We start from the raw sequence: 21507 nt of genomic DNA, 5'->3' as shown, positions 1-21507 counted from the left end.
TTATTTTTTAAATATAATAAAATAAATAAAAAATATATTAAAAAATATAAAATATATATTAAAAATAAACTAGTAAAATATAATTTATACAAATAAATATAATTATTAAATATATTTTTAAAATATTAGAAAAAATTATATTAAATTAAAATAAATTATTTATATTAAAATTTTAATAATTATTTATAGATTTAATAGAAATAGATTAAAAATTAACTATAATATATTATTTATAAAAAAATAGTTAAATAAAAAAATAAATTTAATAATTAAATAAATTTATTATTAATAGTATAGTTTATATATAATAATATAGAATATTTAATAATAAAAATAATATTTTTTTATATAAAATTATAGATATTACATTAAAATAATAAAAAATTTTATAATTAATTATTATTAGATATTAAATTTTTTAATTATTATATAGTAATATACTATAATTAATATTATAAAAAAGATTTATTTTTTAAAAAAAAATATTTCTATTTTATAGAAATATTAAAATAAAATAATTAAATATAAAATTTAATTATTAAAAAATTAGATTATTTAAAATTAAAAAATAAATTAATAATATTAATTATTAATTAAAATTATTAGATCTAAGAAAAAATATATTCTATATTTTATATCTTATTATTAGAATCTATACTAGAAAATATAAAAATTATTAAAAATATTAAATTTAATAAAAAAAATATAATATAAAATTAAAAAAATACTAAAATATAAATAAATTAATAGAAAACTATACTATTTAATAAAATAAAAAGATTATAATATTTTAAAAGATTTATAAAAATCTATTAAAAATTTAATAGACTACTATTAATTAATTTAATAGTACTACTAGTAAAAAAATTAAAATTTATTTAAAAAAAAAGATTATTTATTATTTAAATTAAATTAAAATTAAATAATATAGTATTAAAAAAAATAATATTTAATTTATTAATAAAATATTTTAATTCACAAAAATTTTTAATATTAAAAAAATTCTTTTTATTAAATTACTCTATAAATAAAGAATTATATTTTAATATATAATTACTATATTTTTTTAAAAAATACTATTATTTTTAAAGATAAAGAATTTTTAATATTATTTTTTATATTTTTTAGAAATACTTTAGCTAATTTTACTAGATTTTTTTAAATTTAAAAATAATTTTTTTTTATTAAAATAAAGATTCTTTTATTTATATTTACTATAAAATTATTTTAAATATTTTTAACTATAATAAATATATTTTATATAGTTTTTATTTTTAGAATCTATTATATATAATTTATTACTTTAAATATAATAATTATAAAAATTATTAATAATAGAATTATTAGCTAAAATTATATAATATTAAAAAAATCTATTTTATTTATATATTTTATTAGATATAGATATAATAAAGTATAATAGAAAATTAAAAAAAAAGATTTTTTATTTAAATAAATCTATAATTTTATATTTTTAAAAATAAAAATAAAAAAAAAATAATATTATAGATTTTTATTTAGTATATTTTATAAAAGATAGATATATAAAATAGAATAATAATATAATAATAATAATTAATTTTTAAATAAAAGATATCTAATGAATTATTTATCTAGTAGTTATTTAAAAAAAACTATAAATATTAATAATAGCTCTATTATATAATATTTATTCTATATATTTAATTTAATTTTTTATAATTAATATATATTATTATTATAGAATTATTTTTAATAGTAAAATTAATTTTAATTTATTTATACTTTTTTAACTATTGAATATATATATAAAATAAATCTAGTTTTTTAAATTTAAATTAGTATTAATAGTAGTCTAGTATTAATTATATTTTTATTATAATAGTAGTTTAATATTAATAATAGTCTAGTATTAGCTATATTTTTATAATAATAATAGTCTAGTATTAATAGTAGTTTTAAAATAATTTCTATTTTATTAAAACTATAATTCTATAATAATAAAAGTTAAGAATTAACTTTAGATTAGTAATCCTTGGAATATAGTTAGCTAACTAATCTTAGACTTAACAATAAAGCCCTGGGTGTAACAAAAATCTAGTTATTTAATTTATTTATTCTATTTAGCTTTTCTATTCAGCCTAGCCAGCCCTAAGACTATTCCGCTTTAGGATTAGGGCAGCTGATATATTTATTATAAAATTAAGAACTTTTTATGTAATTTTTATATAAAATTTTTATATAAAATATAAATATTTTTATTATTTTTATTAATTAATTTAAAAATAGTACTAGTATTTTATTATATATTAAAATAAAAAATATTTAAAAATATTTAAAATTTAAATAATAGTTTTATTTTATTATTTAAATAATCTATAATATTTTTTAATTCAAAATAATAAATATAAAAATCCTTTTAATGAAATAATTAATATTTGTATATATAATCAATATTTTTAATTATTTATTATATAATATAGTAGATATAGTACTAAAATTAAAAATATTAATAAATAATTATTTAAATTCTATTTAAAAGATTTATAAAAAAATTAATATTTTTATTATAAAATAATAATAGCTAATTTATATAAATAAAAAAATAAATATATTAATAAAAAAATAAAAAAATTAAAAAAATAATTATAATAACTGATTATAATAACTAATTATAAATTTTAAATATTAAATTTTTAAATAATATTATTATTAATAATAATAATTTATGTGTTATATAATATTACTATCTATATAATATTTGAAAAAATATTAAATTTTAAATATTAGATTTAGTAAATATAAAACTATTGTATTATTTTAAAAAATAATATTATATAAACTTTATTTATATATTATAATATTATATTTATATAAAAAAATTTAAAAAATTTAATTTTTAAATAAAAAAGAATATAATTTTAACTATAATATATTACCATAAAATATATCTATAATCTTTAAAAAATTTTATAATTCTATTAAAAAGCTATTTTCAATACTTTTAAAAATATATAAAGATTATAATATTTTTTTAAATCTATAGAAAATTAGCTACTCTCTCTATCTTTTATAATATATTGCTATTTAGAATCCTAATTTAATATAATTAATATTAATATTATTAATATTACTAAAATTATTAATATAAAATAAAATTATAATTAATCTAATAATATATTAAACTTTTATTTATATTAATTCTTAAATATTACTTTATATTTAATATATTAATTATTCTATAAAAGCTTCTTTATATTAAAAAAAACTTAATTTTTCTTTAATTACTTTATATCTTATATAGATCTAATCTTCTAAAAGTCTAGTAATATTAATTAATAATTTTATTTTTTTTTTTAAAAAAAAGCTAGTTCTTAATAAAAAATTTAATAAAATAAAATCTTAGTATTAAAATTCTTTATATAGCTATAATCTATTTTAAAGAAATTAATAATCTAATAAATAATTTATATAATTTTTATATTAAATTTTAATATTAGCAATAAAACAAAACAAAATAAAATATATTAGAAATAAATAATAATAATAATAATAATAATAATAATAATAATAATAATAATAATAATAATAATAATAATAATAATAATAATAATAATAATAATAATAATAATAATAATAATAATAATAATAATAATAATAATAATAATAATTAGTAATACTCTAAGTTTAAAATTTAACAGTTTCTATTAAATAAAATAAATAGCTTTAAATAGTATTAGATTACTTTAATATTAGTTAAAAGACTAAATATAATAGGTGATTCCCGTATAATATAGTAGATACCATATAACCATAGTCTATGGACTCTATTGCATCATGTTAGGTTTCGGGCTCCCACGGCTACTGCTTAGCTGAACCAACTCGCCTTGCATAAGGGCTGTATCTGGAGGGGTACTTTGATAATGTATTGCCCCTTTAATAGATCAAGGGTTAAGTAGAAGTGTGAAGCACATCATTCCCTTTGTTGCTCTGGACCTGGTATTTCAATGCATATCACCCATAATATCTTCTTCAATGTCAACTCCACCGGCTGCCTCGTCGAGTGTGCCGATGTTGCTTTTTGCAGAGTTGTCAGACCACCTGAGACTCTTTTGCGAAAACAGAAAATGCTCGTTACTCAACTCCAGCCCATGGTTGGATTGGTAAATACTTTGCGCAATAACACCCAATTGCCGACCCTCTTTTACTATCTTCCCCCGTGCCCACTGTTCCCGCGAATAAAGGGACTTTATTGGATTAGAAAATCGAAGCATTGTGGTGTCGTTATAGTTATGTGATTGTAGCAAGACAGCACTGAAAGCCCCCGACATTACAAGTGATGCCACTAGTGACTCAACTTCACAGAGTGATGAACAATCGGACGCCTGTTGTGCCACATCTGCCATTGTGAGGGCAGAGAATGTCCTCCCTAATTTCAGGGTCTTGCATTTATTGAATGCCTTAATTACCTGGTGGACAAGGCCGGTGTTATTGTCCTAGATATCAATAAGCACACTAAGAAGGCAAGCACCACAGGAGTCAAGAATTCCGAGTTATAACTCACTAGACGCCAAACGGACTGTGCAGCTCCAGCTTCAGCTTTTAACCTTTGATAATCGCCCTTTTCGAATGCATCGGCCAGTGAGGTATATGGCCTCACCAAAGATTGATATGTCCTGATCACATGCGAAGAGACAACATCCGGGTGTGCAGCTAGCTGTCAAAGAACGATACTAGTTAGCTGGGAGGCTGCAAATTTTTCAGAGATGGTTTCTTCGTCTGAGACATTACCTTTCCATTTCTCAACAGGCTGACCAAGAGCCACTTTTTGTACCCTTCTACCATGATCTTGCTGACGGCGTTTGTGACAGGACAGGATATTACTATGCTCAGATAGTGAAGTGCCCTATCCCACTTTTTTAGCGCCATGTATATCATTGCGCCATAGAGAAAAAATTGCAAATGGTCTCTGTATGCCAACTGCTTAGAAAACCCAGAAGCATCGGTTATGAACGCTGTGCTAGACTCGTGTTCCGCACAAAGCAAAGGCTGATGATAGTTCTGATAAGCCTGTCCAGTAACAGTAGGAAAATGACAAACCTGTCTCTCCAAAACTGGCACAGCCAGGCTATACGACCTAGACACCAAAGTGAGTTTAATAAACGTAGTGTGAACTGATGTGAGAACCTCTGACGAGGGGTCGAGTCGAACTATGGCATCCCTGACAGCTAGAACTGCTAGAAGTGGCTTTTGCGCGATGCAGGTCAGCGTAATGACCATAACAAGTAATGTTGATTACTACCTTAGAGACAGCCTGCGCAGCCTGAACCACAAGTTGTACTAGCCGGTGCCATTCATGACCAGCATACCGTATCTGAAAAGGATCAAAGCTTCTCAGAATCCGAATAGCCTTGAGCCATAGTTCTCGCCCGGGATAAATTTGCTCTGGTAGCCGGCTCTTGTTGCTGCCCTGGAGGGACTGTATCTTAAAAAGGAAGACTGATAAATAAGACAGAGTGTGTAGAGAAGGATCGAGGTTCTGTAAACGCGCAAGGGAATTTGTAAGCTAGCGAAGTCCCCGCACTTGAAAGGGGAGGACTATATCGATTCTCATCCCCCCTAAAACTTGTTTAAGAAGCCTCGGCTTACATCTAGCAAATATCCACTAGCCGCTGAAAGCTCAGAAGCCTTGCTCGGCTGTTGAAGGTATGTGATGAGGTCACGGATTCGCCTGTCATAGTCTTCGTCGAAGCTACCTGACGACACCGAGGTGAGTTGCGAAAGAAATTCGGCCATCTCTCATAAACAGACTGGATGCCAAAGTCTAGTCTGGAAAATAGTGTAGTCTCAACGCTCAGGAAAGTTGTAGGCTGACAGCTTGATGAGAATAGGTTAATCGACGCTTGCGGGCGGAAAGAAGTATCGCGCCCAGTATGACGCTGCTTGCTCCATAACCATGTCAGTATAATCTATCGTACACACCGCCTGCCTAATGTGCTGCCAAAACCCCCTCTTTGTGACAATCTACGGGGTATTCCCCACCGCAATCGGGTGAGTCAGTTTAGTGTGTGTTTGTAAGTCCTCCAAAACTGTCAAGAAAAAATTCTAACCGCTGCGATTCTCGAAATCATTGTCCAATTGGTCTTATCACGGCACTTAATATTCTTTATCACGTTTGGACTGTGGCACTGGCACGCACGCACACACTCACTCACTCACACACACTCTCTCTTCCCCCTCTTTATTGAGATCCGCACAAATGTCCCTTACCGAGTCTTCTGCTATTGATATCGCTAGGACTGCTTCTCTAGCATCTCGACGCTTGGCAACTTTATCTGAAGCCGACCGCAATGGAGCTCTGACAGCACTTCATGATGCGTTGCTGAGAAACAAGAATTCTATATTGGAGGCAAATGCGAAGGATGTCGATATGGCGAGTCGGGCCGCTGCAAGTGGTAATTTAAGCCAAAGTATTCTTAAGAGACTTGACTTGTCACGACCGGGAAAGTACGATGACATGCTGAAGGGCATACTTGATGTCCGGGATTTACAAGACCCAAGTAGGTATATATAAATGATTATGTAACTATTACTGACTATATTGAAGTTGGACATGTGACTCTGAGGACACTGCTTGATGACGGTCTGGTGCTCGAAAGAGTGAGCTGTCCTATAGGCGTCCTACTGATAATCTTTGAGGCTCGCCCTGAAGTTATTGCGAATATAGCTGCCTTATCTATAAAGTCGGGAAATGCTGCAATCCTCAAAGGTAAGTGTTCATAAGAAGCTCGTGGCTTGTTTTTTTATCCCGCTAATGTCAGAAAGGCGGCAAGGAATCTACGGAATCTTTTGTTGCTATCTCGCAGGTTATTTCGGATGCCATATCGAGTACCCAGGTTCCTAAATCGTCAGTGCAGCTTGTGAAAACGAGGGATGTGATTTCTTCCTTACTTGCCCAAGACTCCTTAATCGATCTTGTGATACCTCGCGGCTCGAATGAACTCGTTCGATTTGTAAAGGACAACACAAAGATTCCTGTTCTTGGGCATGCTGATGGCCTTTGTTCTGCATATCTTCATTTTGATGCAGACCCGGAGGTTGCGGTTAAGGTCATTGTGGACTCTAAGACTGACTATCCAGCTGCATGCAATGCTTTAGAGACATTACTCGTTCACCAAGATGCTCTTGAGACTCTATTTCCTGCTATTGCAGATGCTTTGATCTCTAAAGGAGTGTGTCTTCGTTGTGACATACCAGCTAAGGCTGCATTAATGAAGACCTTGCCGGCGGTACCGAGTCATCTGCTGCAGGATGCTATTGATTCAGATTATCGCACCGAGTTTTTGGATCTCATCCTCGCAGTAAAAACGATAACTACAGCGCCACCCGGAAGTTCGTCGGTTGAAACCGCGGTCGCTCACATCAATTCACACTCCTCTAAGCATACAGATATTATTTTGACAAGGTCAAAGGACATTGCGGATGTTTTCATGAAAGGTGTTGACAGCGCTGGTGTTTTCTGGAATGCATCGACAAGATTCGCAGATGGGATGAGGTATGGATTTGGTACGGAGGTTGGAATCAGCACAAATAAGATCCATACTAGGGGACCTGTAGGGTTAGATGGCTTAACCATCTATAAGTACCTGATTCGGGGGGATGGTCATCGAGCATGTGATTATTCTGAAGGGGGGAAAAGATGGAAACATCAAAGCCTTCCGCTTTAGGTAACTAGTTCCGCTCGTTCATAGTCTGATATTATCGTTGGTGTAAACTTCAGTTTTCATTCAGTTCCAACTCCTCTACCTGAAATTCCATTCATATCCGTAAGAGTCGCTGCCGTACCAGCTAAATGGTTTTAGAGCTAGCCGTATTTCTAAGTAAAAAGGTCGAGCACAAGATCACAAGGCCGTGCGCATGTATTTCCATGGTCATGACAGTTACGACCCTGATACAAGATATTTTTCGTGATGAGCTCCTTTAAACCTTGAAGCCACGAGACCTTCTCCTTCCACGGGCCCTCTCAAACTTGCGTCCCTTGCTTCGCACGTAGGGTTTCTATTGAGCATTAGTCCCAATTCTCTCCTAGGAAAGTGGGCCCTTTTCTTATAAAAAGGGGAAAAAGAGGGATGAAAAAGGACTTGCCTTGTGGCTATGAGGACCAAAGCCGAAGTGCTTGACTGCCTCACGAGCGTTCTTGGGTCCACGGAGGAGAAGTGTGTTCGCTCCAGTAGGAGCCCGGAGAGCAAGTTGATCCAGGGTCAATGTTTCTCCGCCGGCCTTCTCGATTCTGGCTCTGGCAGTAGCAGTGAAGCGCAAGGCAGCCACAGACAGCTTCGGGACGTTAAGCAGGCGGTTGTCGTCAGTAACGGAGCCAATAACGACGATGGTCTTGCCCTTGTGCGCATCGGTCACGTTGGAAGCGATACGCGACAGAGAAACAGGGGGGCGGTTAATTCTCGACATGAAAAGACGACGCAGCACGACCTTGTTGAAGTTGGAGTCCGTGCGACCTATACAAGACCACTAATCAGTTTTCCGTCATTTTATGCCACCGAATGGTCTTCTTCATACGGGCGAGGAAGCGATAGAGCTTCACCAAAACTTGCAGATAGACATTCTCGCTTTTCGGCGCCTTGCGATGGCTGCTACGCACATGGTGGCGATCCAAGTCGATACCTGCGCTCAGATGTTAGCTTTGAACATTGTAAATTGACCTGAACAATGTTTTCGAAAGCTTGTCCGATAACATAATTCTGCCGAAATGGGTGTGTGGTGATATGTATGTAAACGTACCCATGGCTGCTAAGACTGATGGGACACCTGGGAGTTGGCTAGCTCTCGCACCCGTATGCAAAAATGAAACTCTTGAGGTTTTTGATCTACGATTTTCAGATGGTCGGTGTGCGCGGGTTGAGCCCTAACCTAGAGCAAATCGGGAAGTATTGGGGGCAAATTGTGGGCACCTGAAAACTAAGGCATTTAGAACTTCTACTATCCCCTAAGAGGAATGTTGGCTTTCATGCCAAGGTGCGTATCATTGGATGAGTATAATCTACTAGTTAGTACTAGCAGTCAGCACCACCTGAGTGTAATGGTAGCAGGTTTAAGGTTGTGAATGGTAAACTAAAGGCCTCTAGTAATTGAAGGAGGGCTCCGCTCCATTAATAGAACTAACCCTATCATCAGTTGAAGCACACTCCTCTACACTCTATCTTTTGTGGTTTGCTCAATGTCTTCCTAATTTTTCTCACTCCTTGCGTGATGTAACATGCGTATGATTCTAAAAATAAGCAATATAGTACCTGCATAGGATCTTTAAAATAGCCAGGTACACCAACTGGTTCCCACATCTAGAACACCTAGTATAAAGCGATGCTTATGTTGCTATTTTTCAAGCTACGTCACCATCGTAGGAAGGCAAAACTTAGGGATCAGCGAAATATCCCTTCCGAGCCATGGCGATATCATTTGTCATTCAGCTGGACAAGAAAGTCCCTCGTTAGCTCAAAGCTGAGCCAACTACTCGCCATGCTCGGTGCCACTTTCAGAAGATTGGGGACAATTCCTTTGAAAAGACCACGCGTTCCCTCTTCTGCAACAATGACTTTCACGGCGTCCCAGACGGATGCATACTGATAGCCCATTCCAGACATTGTATTAATTTGGAAACGCCGCCGTAGAACATCACTAATGACCGGTTAGTGCAAGGGACGGAGGGAGTGGTAAGAATGTCGGAAATCTGCAAAAAATCTTACAATGGATAAGTACATGTTTGAGCCACTGCTCCTGAAATAGCGCCCGCTAGCAATTTACGCAGCGAACTAGGAGTCTTGTCACCGTCGGGAGTCAAATACTTTCGAACCGATTCGTATGTCATGAAATTCAAACCAACCTTGGAATTCTCAGTATATTGTAAAGTGCCAAGAGCATCACAGAACTTACATATGGGGCGACACCAGCCACGGTAGGGATGATTCCGCGATAGAGCGCTAAGATACCACCCTCGGTCTTGTACATTAAGACCATGGTGCCGAACATGCCCGGTAGCTTCCCGCTGCCATCGCGCTGACCGAGGGCTGCGAACGACGCTGATTGAATAGAAAGACGTGTCCGAACAATGTCAAGAGGATAAGTTATAGTGACTGAGGTAATTCCAGCAGCGCCTCCGCAAATGAGCCGGCGTACTGGTGACAACTCAGCATCTGGAGTTGGTTCTGCAAACTGAACTGCAAGATAAGCATAACTCAATGACGGAGATGGTACATGAGATAGAATACAAAGAATGTTGCATGACTTACCCTTTTGTAAAAATTGTAACTTCCAAATTGAACCGCAGAATAAGGGATTATTCGAATGCAATTGGTACCATTGCCCCGCATAAACCCTCTCCATCCCTCCTCTTTGCCGATCTTTACAAGAGCCTTCCATATAGATAGCCTATACTCTTCCCTGCCAACACTTTGTATTTGAAGCAGGATTTTTAGACGTTCAAGTGGCGACACGATGGTTCTGGATACCGCACCTGCTACGCCCCCAGCAACGAAAGCTGCCACGACAGGTTCCGCGATTCTGCCCTTGAGTTTACCAACAAATTTGCTGCTATTTCCCGAAGACGCTTCCTAGAAACTCGTTGAGCCATGGAATTCGTTTCTTCTCTTGATAATTGAAATGTCCTCATCCTACCTTGATCGAAGCCGAACTCGGTGGCAACTGGGTTAACTTGGCCAAGGTATTGTCCCTTGAAGTCTTCGATTCATCGTGACGAACCGATTCCTGACGATCCAGACTCATGTTGTAATGAACGATTTACGGAGACAGCAGGGGTACCCCGAATCGCTCCTGAAGAGGGGTTTGGGGTTTGTTATTCAGGTATATCAACGGCTGGCTTGTTTTTTTAGAGACTGCCCTTTACTAGCTGTTACGTATGTCGGCGTCGCAGCTCACAGGACAGAGGACGCTTGAACCTATATTGTGATATAGTCACAGCAGGAAAGCCCTTTGGAATTCGTCTGGCTGACGTCGCACAGGCCATAAATAGACATAGGTCGACTAAAAAATCAATGTGACATGGCCAGGAAACCCAAGTGTTGGAAAGAAGCTTGCGAAGAGCACGAGGCGGAGGCAGTAACAAATAAATAATACAACTGATCGTTGGGTGATAACTATATTATCATCTGAAAAGAAGTTGGGTACCACAGATAAGGAAATGTATAAAACGCTCTTCAAGGCTAATGAGTGGTTCTTTTCAACATCGAGAGGAGAATGAATCGAAGACGCGCTGACCCAAACGAGACATCATTGCGGCGGCTTGTCGAACATTAAATCGTGCCTAAGACCGCATTTAGTCCCGGCCATTAGTGTCCAGGTGTCAGGGATGGGTGGGCCAAGCCACATGCTTTAGTAATTTTACAACAAAAGCAAAACCCATCGTATGCACAACACATAGTATAAAAGACGTACACATGGCCCTATATATATTGGGAAAAAAGTGTCTGATCTCATTGACTTTCAATATCCCAGATACTTTTTATATGATTTACTAACACTGGGATGCACCACTGATATTAAATAGGCATCAATGGTACAGAACACAGCATAGAGCAAATGTATGTTGTAAAAGTATGTACAGAAAATTGTACAGGACACTATACCGCTCGACACAGTTTTGTATGGAGAGCTCTGGAGTATAGTACTGTACATATACGGAGTATGTGTAGTATGTGGGGAGTGAGACAACTAACGATTGCAATGTATGGATACTGGATACCACTGTATGTACGGAGTACATGTCTCAAAATTACTAATAATTAAAGGGGCTTTTCATGACTGTGGCTGAGTTATTTCGCTTGTGGCATGTGCACTTTCCTGTAGTCCTCCTGTTCGAAACTTGTCTTTCGCTCCTTTACCATTCTTATTCTTATTTCCACCCAACCTCATTAGCTAGGCTAGGTTTTGTCCTTGTGTCAATACATTATCTTCTAACTTAAACATAATATCGCCGGTGTATACAAAGAGATATCCGACTTTCCTACACAATGTCTCGTCCTGGCACCACGCTCTATGTCACCGGTTTCGGGCACGGAACTCGAGCTCGCGACCTTGCCTACGAATTCGAACGGTATGTGCCGCTCGTCGATTGCCTACACGCTACCATGACCAGACGACTCGTTTCCATCTCGCAATCTACACCTCGGTTGATCCTCGCAATGCCGACGTTGGAGCAAGACCTCCCCTAGTGTTCTGAGCTTTGCTTGTTGCATTACTCGTCGTCTCCTTGATATACATACATTCCCTTGGAAGAGTCATTATGGCCCCGGCACTTTTGCTACCTATCATAACCCGTTTATACACTTTTGTCTTTGGTCATTGAGCAATATTATCTTAGTTGTCTGTTTACACCCCACTAGTCTTGGTTCTAACCTAGCTTTAGTTACGGGCGCCTTGTCCGGTGTGACATACCAGCACCACGTACTCCTTCCAGCAGACTGTGCGTTGCGACATACCCGCTTTATACTTAACATTCTTCTCTAACAATACCAAGGTTTGCTTTTGTGGAATATGAGAGCCGCCGTGATGCAGATGATGCGTATCATGAAATGCATAACAAACGAATTGGACGGGATGATTTATTGAAAATTGAAGTGAGTGACGCAGTAACTAGTGAGAAACCAATCTCTAACGCGTGAAAAGTGGGCTCGCACTCCACCATCTGCTTCTTGGAGGTTTGATTCTGGCCGAGACCGTCGGCGCGATCGTACACCGCCACGCCGTGGTCGTTCACCGTCGCCTCGCCGTGGCCGCGGCGATTATTCTCCTCGTAGGGATGACAGGTACGAACGGGAATACGACCGACATGATCGTGATTATGACCGCCGCGACCGGGATTATGACCGACGTGACCGTGACTATGATCGCCGCGACCGTGACCGTGAACGCTCGCGCGACCGTTCTCGCAGCCCTGATGAGAGAGAACGTGATATCAAGGATGACAGGGAACGCCGTGATGATGAACGTGAACGCCGCGACGATGAGCGTGAGAATGGCCCAAATGGTGAAGAAAGAAAAGGTATGAACTCCTGAATGATCATCACTTCTACCTAGTCTCCCTCTGTGTTACTTATCAATCTAGTCCTTCTAGACCCTTTAACTTCTGCCCATGATGAACTTGACACTGCTGAGTAGGTTACCTTCATCCCAAATTCATGTACTAGCATCCTGTCGGTTGTCATGGTCTGAGCCGCGGAGGCCGAAGAAAAAGCAAAGGAAAAAAAGGGGAAAAAAATTAAACAGAAAAGAGAAAAGAGAAAAGAGAAAAGAGAAAAGAGAAAAGAGAAAAGAGAAAAGAGTAAGAAGAATTCAAGAGAGGTGGAGAGAGCTATTACCAGCTCTTGTTTGACATTGATGGTTTGGCCATTATGGGCATAGTGGCTCCATGCCATGAGATTGCACCGGTATTTGATCAGATTCTCTGTCGTCTCCCTGCTTTTTGTTATATCGCCTCCCCTTCCCCAGCCCTCTTTAATGCCCTTAATTCGTTTTACCGCAGTTTTTTCTTTTTCATTATCAGGGAAACCGGAAGAGATAGAAGGCGAACAAAGAAGAGGACTCGGGCCTAGTGCTGTGATGGATCGATCTTATTGGGATCTTGACTTGATGAATCCACGTTGAAGTCTTTGTCAGCGGCTCGAATTTTCACCGAACGCCCGTCGAGCGATCGTTTCTTCCCCCGTCCCGCCCACGCCAGTGTATGTCGTCCTTTTGTCCGTCACGATCCGCAGCGGTCCGTCATACGTCTAAATCGCTGTTTAATATGAAGACGATTAGCATTCCCTTTTACCGTCCTGTACGACCGGTCGTTGCGAGTTCCGGAAACCGATAGTAATGTAGAGCAGAGAGTGTGTATGTTCGTAGTACCTGGACCGTAAGGAACATGAAAGTGGGACTTCTTGATGATATGCCCCCCTATGGCCTATTGGTGGTCTAATGCGCAGCTTAATCGCTAAATTGCTTCAGAAACTATATCAATCTAGCAGAAGCACGTTATGGATGCATGAAGAACCAGAACTGACGGTTAAAAGTATGGCCTGTTATGTTATAATCTTCATCAACTGGTGGTTGCGTCCATTGCGTATATTTCATGGCTGAAGATATTTGCAGGTCATATATATATGAAAGGAAATGAGATAAAAGGGGAAAAGTGTTGAATTTGAAGCATTGACGCAAAGGTGGGTTATGCCTCTTTCGGTATTTGATCCTTACGATGGCCTAGGTCTATAAACATGCTCGAAAATTTATAGCAGGTCAATAGAGCTGCATACATACACAGGCAATAATCAATCCGAAGGAAGAAAACTGGAAATGGCCGAGAATAGAATAGGGTAACACGCTCCCCATCCTAGCACAATACAACTCTCATAATGAGCTTACTCATTGCATCTTCTCATATGTAGCCATAAGGGAGCCTTGTTCACAATGGTTAGCTTTTACATTGACTCAAGACAAGTTCAGTCAAGTCAAACTCACCAATAAATGTAGTCACTAAGCGAGAGCGGACCTGGCAAATATCTTCAGGAACCAACCAGATCGTTGCACCTAGCTTTCTCGCTATACTGATGCTCAACTTGGCGTTTGAGTATGCTTCTTCGTCACTGCGGCCTGGAGTTACAATTTCATAGTCCACGTAGCTACTCTTCATGCCGTTAAGCACGTCAAGGAGAAAGATTCCCGAGCCGATTGACTGATCCTTAAAACTGCGTATCGACGAAGTCCTGCCGCCTCTGCGGGACATGTCATTTGCCCACCGTATCATCTCCAAGTCCGTAATCTCATGTTTACCCATCCGCTGCGCCAAGCTCGACAGTGTATTTGTGATGTCTTTTCGCATTAGTTGCCACACTAATCCTAGTGTAAGGGTACGCTGTCCATCGGTGATATCAGCCCCCTGAACACCAACAAGAGAAAAGCCGATATTCTTTCCAAGCTCGGTGGCATAATTTGTATTCTCAACTGCTTTGAAACGCATCATTTCACCACCAGATGTTGGTGGTCTGTTGACATGCCTCCAATTAACACTTCCGGGAATTATTTTGTCATATGCCTGGAGGAGAATAGTGCCATTCCGAAGATCATCAAAGAGAGAGTTAACAGCTGGTTGGACATCCAGTGAATTTAACCAGAGCGTAAATACTCTAGCTTCACGTTCTCCCTCAGCATCGAAGTCTTCGACTTCGAGCTTCTCTTCTTCAGTGATAGGGTCGAGACCTGGAATCGTGTTGAACAAATTGGCTACAAACGCAAGGTTAAGTTTGGGATTTCCCGCAACAAGTGAGGTTGGGGTCAAAAACTTTCGACAGCCCAGTTTGTCGGCGTTAGCTAGAACCTGCTCAGCACGCTGAAGCAAGTCTTGTGTTTGCAAGGGACCTCGTGAACAAACATCAGGTGCCAGTTGGCTGAGAAGAACAGTATAATTTTCGCCATCTTTCACATCAGTTGAAAAGTTTGTCACCCTACAGTGCCAATCAGTAAATGTCTATGCATTCCTTGATTATCCCTAAGAGAACACAGGATGGCAACATACTGTCTATTCCATCTTGCGTTTCTCAGATGATAGTTGAACCAACGCAGCAATATCTGTTCAGGAGGCAGACGTAAAAATTGCTCCAAGGTCTCATCTTCTTCAAGAAGTCTATAAAGCTCAGGGTGGAGCTTGATGTCAATTTTGCCCAAAAGACCCCGGCGAATGATCTGCCAGATTAGGCCAAGGATGAGATGTTCGCGCACTTCTATGATATCACCACTTCCTATATTAACAACTGAGCAACCAATACCTTTAGCCGAGTTGATCACTATGTTGTTATTTTCGGACATGTGGAATGCGTTCAATTCCTTGATTTTCTTTCCTGGCTTGTTCAAGACACGCTCGTCGATCGTATCCGGGACACTATCATTGATCAGTTTTGCTAGAACCAATCCATCTTTACATTTATCAAACATCTCGAACGTATCGGTGGCAAACGGCAGGAAGTGACCAACGTCCGGGTCGCCAGCAAGAACGGCATTGATGTGTCTCGTGAACTCGGTCCTTTCATCCTCATTGATAGTATGAGTTACATTTGCCGATGAACCCTGGACGTGAATTCTTCCGCCTATGCTGCCTTTGGAGACATGGCGAGATGATCCAGCGCCATTACCGGGTACTACCGCGGCGGGACTGGCAGTGCCGGTAGGCCCGCTTTGCCCGGAAGTAGAGCGCAGCTTGGAGATAAGCTGTTCCGCTGTTTTAGTTCCTCTGTCGTGAAATATAAAAGTATTGGCTCAAACTGGAAATACTAACATCCACGTAGTCTTCAAGTTCTACCCGGCGAGAGCTATCCAGTTCAACCTCTTTGAGCGCCTGCCGTACGATGTCATATGGCTGGCGCTCTGCTTGTTGAGTAGCTTTGATCACGGTTGCCTCGTCCAAGTAACCTTTATCATCGACATCTAACTTTCTAAAAGCATCTTGGAGCGAGAAGATTTCGCCCTGGTCGAACTGTGGGTACTTCCTATAGACAAGACCATGAGAATAAGACCGATTGCTCAGCAAGTGAAGTAGTAATAAGACAGAATTCCTGCATAAATAATGCAGAAATTGCAAAGAAATTTTTGACAAACCTTTGAAGTTTAAGGACGTTCATTACTGCCTTCTTTCTCGCCACGCCCACTGATACCCAACGGAGTGGTTTGTAGGTTATATTATGGGAAGGCACGGGCTAGAAGGTCAACAACTGATAGCCGAGGATGACAAAAGATCTAATGTGTTCGGATATATCAAGGGAAGATTGTCAATTGAAGAATGACGGCAAAGCAAGCCGAAGTGAGCACTGTCCGTAATTCGGTAGCCTAGGTAGGACTTCAGGTTTGCGTTGGGTTCCCCTGGATGGCGGAGTGGTTTGGTGAAAAGCGGAGTGGGGTTTTTGGGCGCTAGTAGGAGAATGGTGATGACGCGGGGACCAGTTGGGACGACGAATCTCTTCGGTAGAAAGCTACACAGTACTCAGGAAAACATTGAAGTCTATGTTATTTATATTATTTCAGTTATTCTGCTTCATTGAAATTATGAGAACCCACCATTTTAGTTACCTTACAAATGGTGGACGATTGAATGCATGGACGAGTGGTTCATATTAATCTTGGATATTGCTGATGACGCATTATGATGTCGACCCAGGTTATTTGTGCCGCTAGGGCCATTCTTACTGGCCTAATCCATCTCAACGTATACCGTGTACTATGTACTGCACTTCTAGCTGATGTACTTACCTACTACTAAGTACCTACTACTATCATAACTCATAGGAAGTGAGGAAGTATTGTACCAATGCAGGAATATATGTACATATATATTATCATCAATACTAATTGATTGGCACCTCAGCCATCCTCCCTCATCAGACATTAAACTATATATATACATGTTTTCTTTGTCCTTTCCTTTACAATTTTCATTTTTCATGTATTCTTGTCCCTCGCAGCTTTTCTCAATCTCTTAAGATTATTTCTTCGTTTCTGGGGCTTTCTGTGGTCACGACATGTTGCCTTTAAGGTCAGCATGCCAAAACCTAAGTTGATTACTCCGTAGAATCAGACACTTACAGTGCCCCACAGCTGTTCCTATCACTGTCATTTTTTCTTTTTCTTAGTTTCTTTCTTTGGCCCCGTAATTCCGACAGCCTAGTTAAGCACTGGTATATCACCCATATACTACTGCATAACTCAACTTTTGCCAGAGGAGGGAAAGAAGAAAAGAAAGGCAAAAGAGGAATCGGATCTGCAGGTTCTGATCTCGGACCAATTCAGAGTGTTAAATCCGCGGATACGTATCTATTGACAACGCTTAGACTTTATCTCAAATTCAACCCCCGCGTGTTCCCTCACTGGTCAATCGTCCCCTCTTAGCCTCGTTCTCATTTGACACCAGGCACTAACTTCGTCGAATTGGCTCGCATTTCGACTCCTCGGGCTCTCCAGAGCTCAATGTCAAAGGAGAGCAAAAGAGGGACATTCCTGGGGGCGATCTCTCCTTGGAATGTCTCTAGGAGCACAACGCCTCAACCCGACAGTGGCTGTAATGGTACGCCAGACATCTTGCAACGCTCTCAAGGCCAAGACCACACAGTCACTCACAGGCATCGCCTTAGTCCACAGCGCTATCCCAAAGACTGCCCTTCCTTGCGGGTAAGGTGGTTCTATGCTGTGGACTCCCCAAAATGGAAACCGGCGCTCGTGGAACAAAAGAAAGACGCCTCAAAACCACTTCCCCCTCCCAAGAAGTTCGTTCCATTTTCAGTCAAGGATTCCCAGGCCATTGAAATAGCATTCCAGAACATAGCCGCTGTTGAGGGTGGAAAAGACGAAAATAAACCTAACGAGGGCATTGGCGAGGCCCAGGAACTCACAAAGGTACCTGTCAATGAGGACTATCTCTTCGATGTGGATGTAGAGCGAAGGGAGCTCAGTCCAGCATATTGGATAGGCCCCGTATACGAAGTTCGTCGTGGGACATGGTTTGTCCAGGACGGCTCCACGATTAAACCATGTGAAGAGAACCTCGCCACCCAACTTGAGGAGGGCTATCTAAAAGTTAAACCGTGGCGCTTTGAAGAAGTTGAAGGTTCGTCATCTTGATACTTAGGGTCTTCCTAAGGCCTGTGTAATGGCCCCTAACTCAAAAGCGCAAAGGCATAAACTCACGCTGCTCTTAGAGCCCAGCACGTTGCGCGATCGTACTGAAAATGCCGGGCATATGACCCACGTACCTGCAAATTCTCTCTACACCTATCGCCTGTTTGGCGCCTATATGAATAGCTTGGTGACATACCAGGATTCGTCGACAGCATTACTGACAAATGATGACTTCATGTCCCGTGTGAGCACCACGGTATACCAGAAGCTGGGTGGGGTGCCAGGTACACGATTAGTACGCGGTTTCTCTGAGACAAAAAGACAGAAGGAAGCACCTGATTCTAGAAACCCCAACCGAAGATCAAACCAGGGCTCAGTCTCTACTCCCGAAGCACGCCATCCAGATAATCAGGATCACCGTGTACTAGAAGGCATGAAACCCGGAGTGATGGATTCTCATCTTGAAAGCAACAGCACCCCTGGGATAAATCAGAGATCAACTCTCGAACGGCAGATGTCATCTCTTGCTGGCGAACCGCAGAATCCGGCTGACATCGAAGAACAAGCTCGTAGACAGGAAGAGAAGGAGATGGAGGACTCGAGACAGGGCGATGGCAATGATAGAGACCGAGAAATTGACCATCTAGTTCTTGTTACCCACGGGATCGGGCAGCGACTTGGGCTACGTCTAGAGAGTATCAACTTTATCCACGATGTGAATGTCCTACGAAAGACCATGAAAAATGTGTACAAGGTGTCTCCTGATCTTCAAGCCCTCAACTCGACATTTGGAGATAAACACGAGAACTGTCGTGTCCAAGTACTTCCGGTGTAAGTGATTCCATGTAAATTCATTCTGTCAGGTGATGCACGATCCCTCGGCCCTCTAGCGGGCTCCTTTCGAGGGGAAAGAGGGAGAAGACCCGAGAAATTGAGCCACGCTGTCAAGCCTTCGCTAATCTAAGCTAGATGCTGGAGGCACCTCCTCGATTTTCCCTACCGAGGGGTGAGACAAAATCGCAAAGAGCTGGATCTTGCAGACGCAGACATTCTCGAAGATGACCCCTACCCCGGCTTAGCTGATATTACACTCGATAGCGTACCCGCAGTTCGCAATTTAATATCCGATTTAGCAATGGATGTGCTTTTGTACCAGAGTGCGTACTGCGAGCACATATCGACCATAGTTAAGCAGGAATGCAACCGAATTCTCAAAATATTTAAAAAGAGGAACCCCTCTTTTAGGGGATCGGTGAGTCTCTGTGGGCACTCACTCGGTAGTGCCATCCTCTTTGATATCTTGTGTCGTGAAAAGTCCACAGCTGAATCTCAGGGGCCATCTGTCACTGTGGGACAGCAAGGTAATTCGCCAGCAACCTTGCAAGATGGGCAACTAGACTTTGATTGCAAGGAACTGTTTTGCTTGGGCTCTCCAATCGCACTCTTTCAAATGCTGAAAGGGAGAACTATAGCTGGTCGATCTATGACGGAAAGTAAAGCAACTAAAAACACCTTTTATATGGATGGAAAAGACACAACTGTCGAACCATCACCCAATCAAGCTAACACAGGAGTAGCGCCTGATGATGACTATTTCATTGTTTCTTCTCCGAAGTGTGAGCAGCTTTACAATATATTCCATCCTTCCGATCCCGTCAGTTATCGCATAGAGCCGCTTATATCACCAGCAATGTCGTCGCTTCGGCCACAGCCTTTGCCGTCCGTAAAAAAAAGCCTTTGGGCAGCCTCTGGACAAAGCCTTTCAATTATTGGAAGCCGCGTCGGCCAAAGTGTGGGGTCTCTGTGGACTAATTTCACGACAGGCGTTGCGAGTAGCCTGCTTAATCGCAGTCTTGGCCTTAGTTCTGAGGATATTCCTCAGAACCCACCAGCCTCTGCCACCCTTTCGCAGCAATCGTTAAACACAGATGTCGATCTCGCAAATAGACTTGATCGGCATCCTACTCTTATAGACTCGGACCTGGAGACGCTTTATGACGGCTTCCAAAAAATCAAAAGTGCACCTGGCAAGAGTGCATCAGCTCCTGCAAGCGATGACGCCCCTGAGCATCAGGGGAACGAGATTCGTATGAAGAGATTAAGGACCGAGGATGCAAAGGTGAGGTCCTTGAATTCGAATGGACGAGTTGACTATAGCATACAAGAGTAAGACTCCTTATGGTACCTGCCCGACCTCCAACATGGTAAGAACGCTAACTCCACAAAACCAGAGGGGCCTTTGATATATCCATGATTGCTAGCATCGCTAGCCATTTGACGTACTGGGCTGATGAGGACGTTAACCACTTCATGCTTTCACAGATGCTGTCCAGGAGGATTCCCCCACGGGAAGCCTGATTGAGACGGTCTTTACGTCTAAGTTATAGGGATTCACTGTGCCTTTAAAAGGAGGAGGAGGAGTGGGAGAGGGGAGGAACCAGGGCTATACAATCTATGATATACATGGTAGATGCTCACAGACTGGTGGTTCGCGTCTGCTGTTGTATGCCTTTACTAGTATATCATTATAAAGCTGAAGTATGTAAATATCCATTCAGTAAAAGCTGCATTGCTTCCACAAGCTTAAATTTTCGAGTAGTCTGCCTTACTGGGTTACCTGCATGGTATGGTATACCTAACTGTTAGGCGAATTCTACCATAGCTATCAGTGATACTCGTCAATGTATGGAGTAGAGAATAATTAATTTTTTCGGAAAGTAATAAGTACTTACGCCTTCCTAATCTTAACATAGCTATACTGCATATAGATTTCAGGCAGTTTTCGGATGAGCCCGTGCAGTACATAAATACGACCGGCACTAGTATCCTTCGTATAATTAATTTAATTGTGAGGGCCGCCCC

The 21507-nt window shown here is 39.4% G+C and overlaps 7 protein-coding genes across 7 annotated transcripts; 3 read left to right on the top strand and 4 right to left on the bottom strand.

Moving 5' to 3' along the window:
* Positions 1-3694: 3694 nt before the first annotated feature.
* Positions 3695-5946, bottom strand: F9C07_2281181 (COP9 signalosome complex subunit 3). The gene is made up of 5 exons (XM_071510486.1): positions 5629-5946; positions 5282-5518; positions 4771-5226; positions 4544-4696; positions 3695-4475 (listed from the first exon to the last, which is right to left on the bottom strand). The coding sequence occupies exons 1-5, from the start codon at positions 5773-5775 to the stop codon at positions 3984-3986; spliced, it is 1485 nt and encodes a 494-aa protein (XP_071367099.1). The 5' UTR covers positions 5776-5946; the 3' UTR covers positions 3695-3983.
* Positions 5947-7712, top strand: F9C07_2220168 (gamma-glutamyl phosphate reductase). Its single transcript, XM_041294934.2, has 3 exons — positions 5947-6539; positions 6587-6748; positions 6805-7712. The coding sequence occupies exons 1-3, from the start codon at positions 6239-6241 to the stop codon at positions 7704-7706; spliced, it is 1365 nt and encodes a 454-aa protein (XP_041150605.1). The 5' UTR covers positions 5947-6238; the 3' UTR covers positions 7707-7712.
* On the bottom strand, positions 7713-8876 carry F9C07_2281179 (60S ribosomal protein L18). The gene is made up of 4 exons (XM_071510485.1): positions 8776-8876; positions 8554-8658; positions 8125-8492; positions 7713-8037 (listed from the first exon to the last, which is right to left on the bottom strand). The coding sequence occupies exons 1-4, from the start codon at positions 8777-8779 to the stop codon at positions 7960-7962; spliced, it is 555 nt and encodes a 184-aa protein (XP_071367098.1). The 5' UTR covers positions 8780-8876; the 3' UTR covers positions 7713-7959.
* F9C07_2281178 (mitochondrial carrier domain-containing protein) lies at positions 8877-11803 on the bottom strand. The gene is made up of 5 exons (XM_041294922.2): positions 10666-11803; positions 10281-10601; positions 9925-10203; positions 9738-9874; positions 8877-9669 (listed from the first exon to the last, which is right to left on the bottom strand). The coding sequence occupies exons 1-5, from the start codon at positions 10771-10773 to the stop codon at positions 9447-9449; spliced, it is 1068 nt and encodes a 355-aa protein (XP_041150603.1). The 5' UTR covers positions 10774-11803; the 3' UTR covers positions 8877-9446.
* Positions 11804-13164, top strand: F9C07_2241937 (pre-mRNA splicing factor; the record flags this gene model as incomplete). Its single annotated transcript, XM_071510023.1, has 5 exons — positions 11804-12100; positions 12413-12469; positions 12524-12623; positions 12673-13048; positions 13112-13164. Exons 1-5 carry the CDS (start codon positions 12018-12020, stop codon positions 13162-13164), a joined length of 669 nt encoding a protein of 222 aa, XP_071367097.1. The 5' UTR covers positions 11804-12017.
* Positions 13165-13971: 807 nt separating this feature from the next.
* Positions 13972-16962, bottom strand: F9C07_1892428 (Ca2+-binding actin-bundling protein). The gene is made up of 5 exons (XM_041294921.2): positions 16636-16962; positions 16316-16526; positions 15560-16248; positions 14506-15488; positions 13972-14444 (listed from the first exon to the last, which is right to left on the bottom strand). Exons 1-5 carry the CDS (start codon positions 16656-16658, stop codon positions 14410-14412), a joined length of 1941 nt encoding a protein of 646 aa, XP_041150601.1. The 5' UTR covers positions 16659-16962; the 3' UTR covers positions 13972-14409.
* Positions 16963-17997: 1035 nt separating this feature from the next.
* On the top strand, positions 17998-21003 carry F9C07_2201128 (phosphatidic acid-preferring phospholipase A1; the record flags this gene model as incomplete). The annotated part of the gene is made up of 4 exons (XM_071509501.1): positions 17998-18634; positions 18726-19476; positions 19615-20811; positions 20877-21003. The coding sequence occupies 4 exons, from the start codon at positions 17998-18000 to the stop codon at positions 21001-21003; spliced, it is 2712 nt and encodes a 903-aa protein (XP_071367096.1).
* Between the last annotated feature and the right edge of the window lie 504 nt (positions 21004-21507).

This window comes from Aspergillus flavus, chromosome 7 (genome assembly GCF_009017415.1).
Source record: "Aspergillus flavus chromosome 7, complete sequence".
Taxonomy (NCBI): Eukaryota; Fungi; Ascomycota; class Eurotiomycetes; order Eurotiales; family Aspergillaceae; genus Aspergillus; species Aspergillus flavus.
Note: the sequence above shows the minus strand (reverse complement) of the source record. Positions and strands in the feature narration are given on the sequence as shown.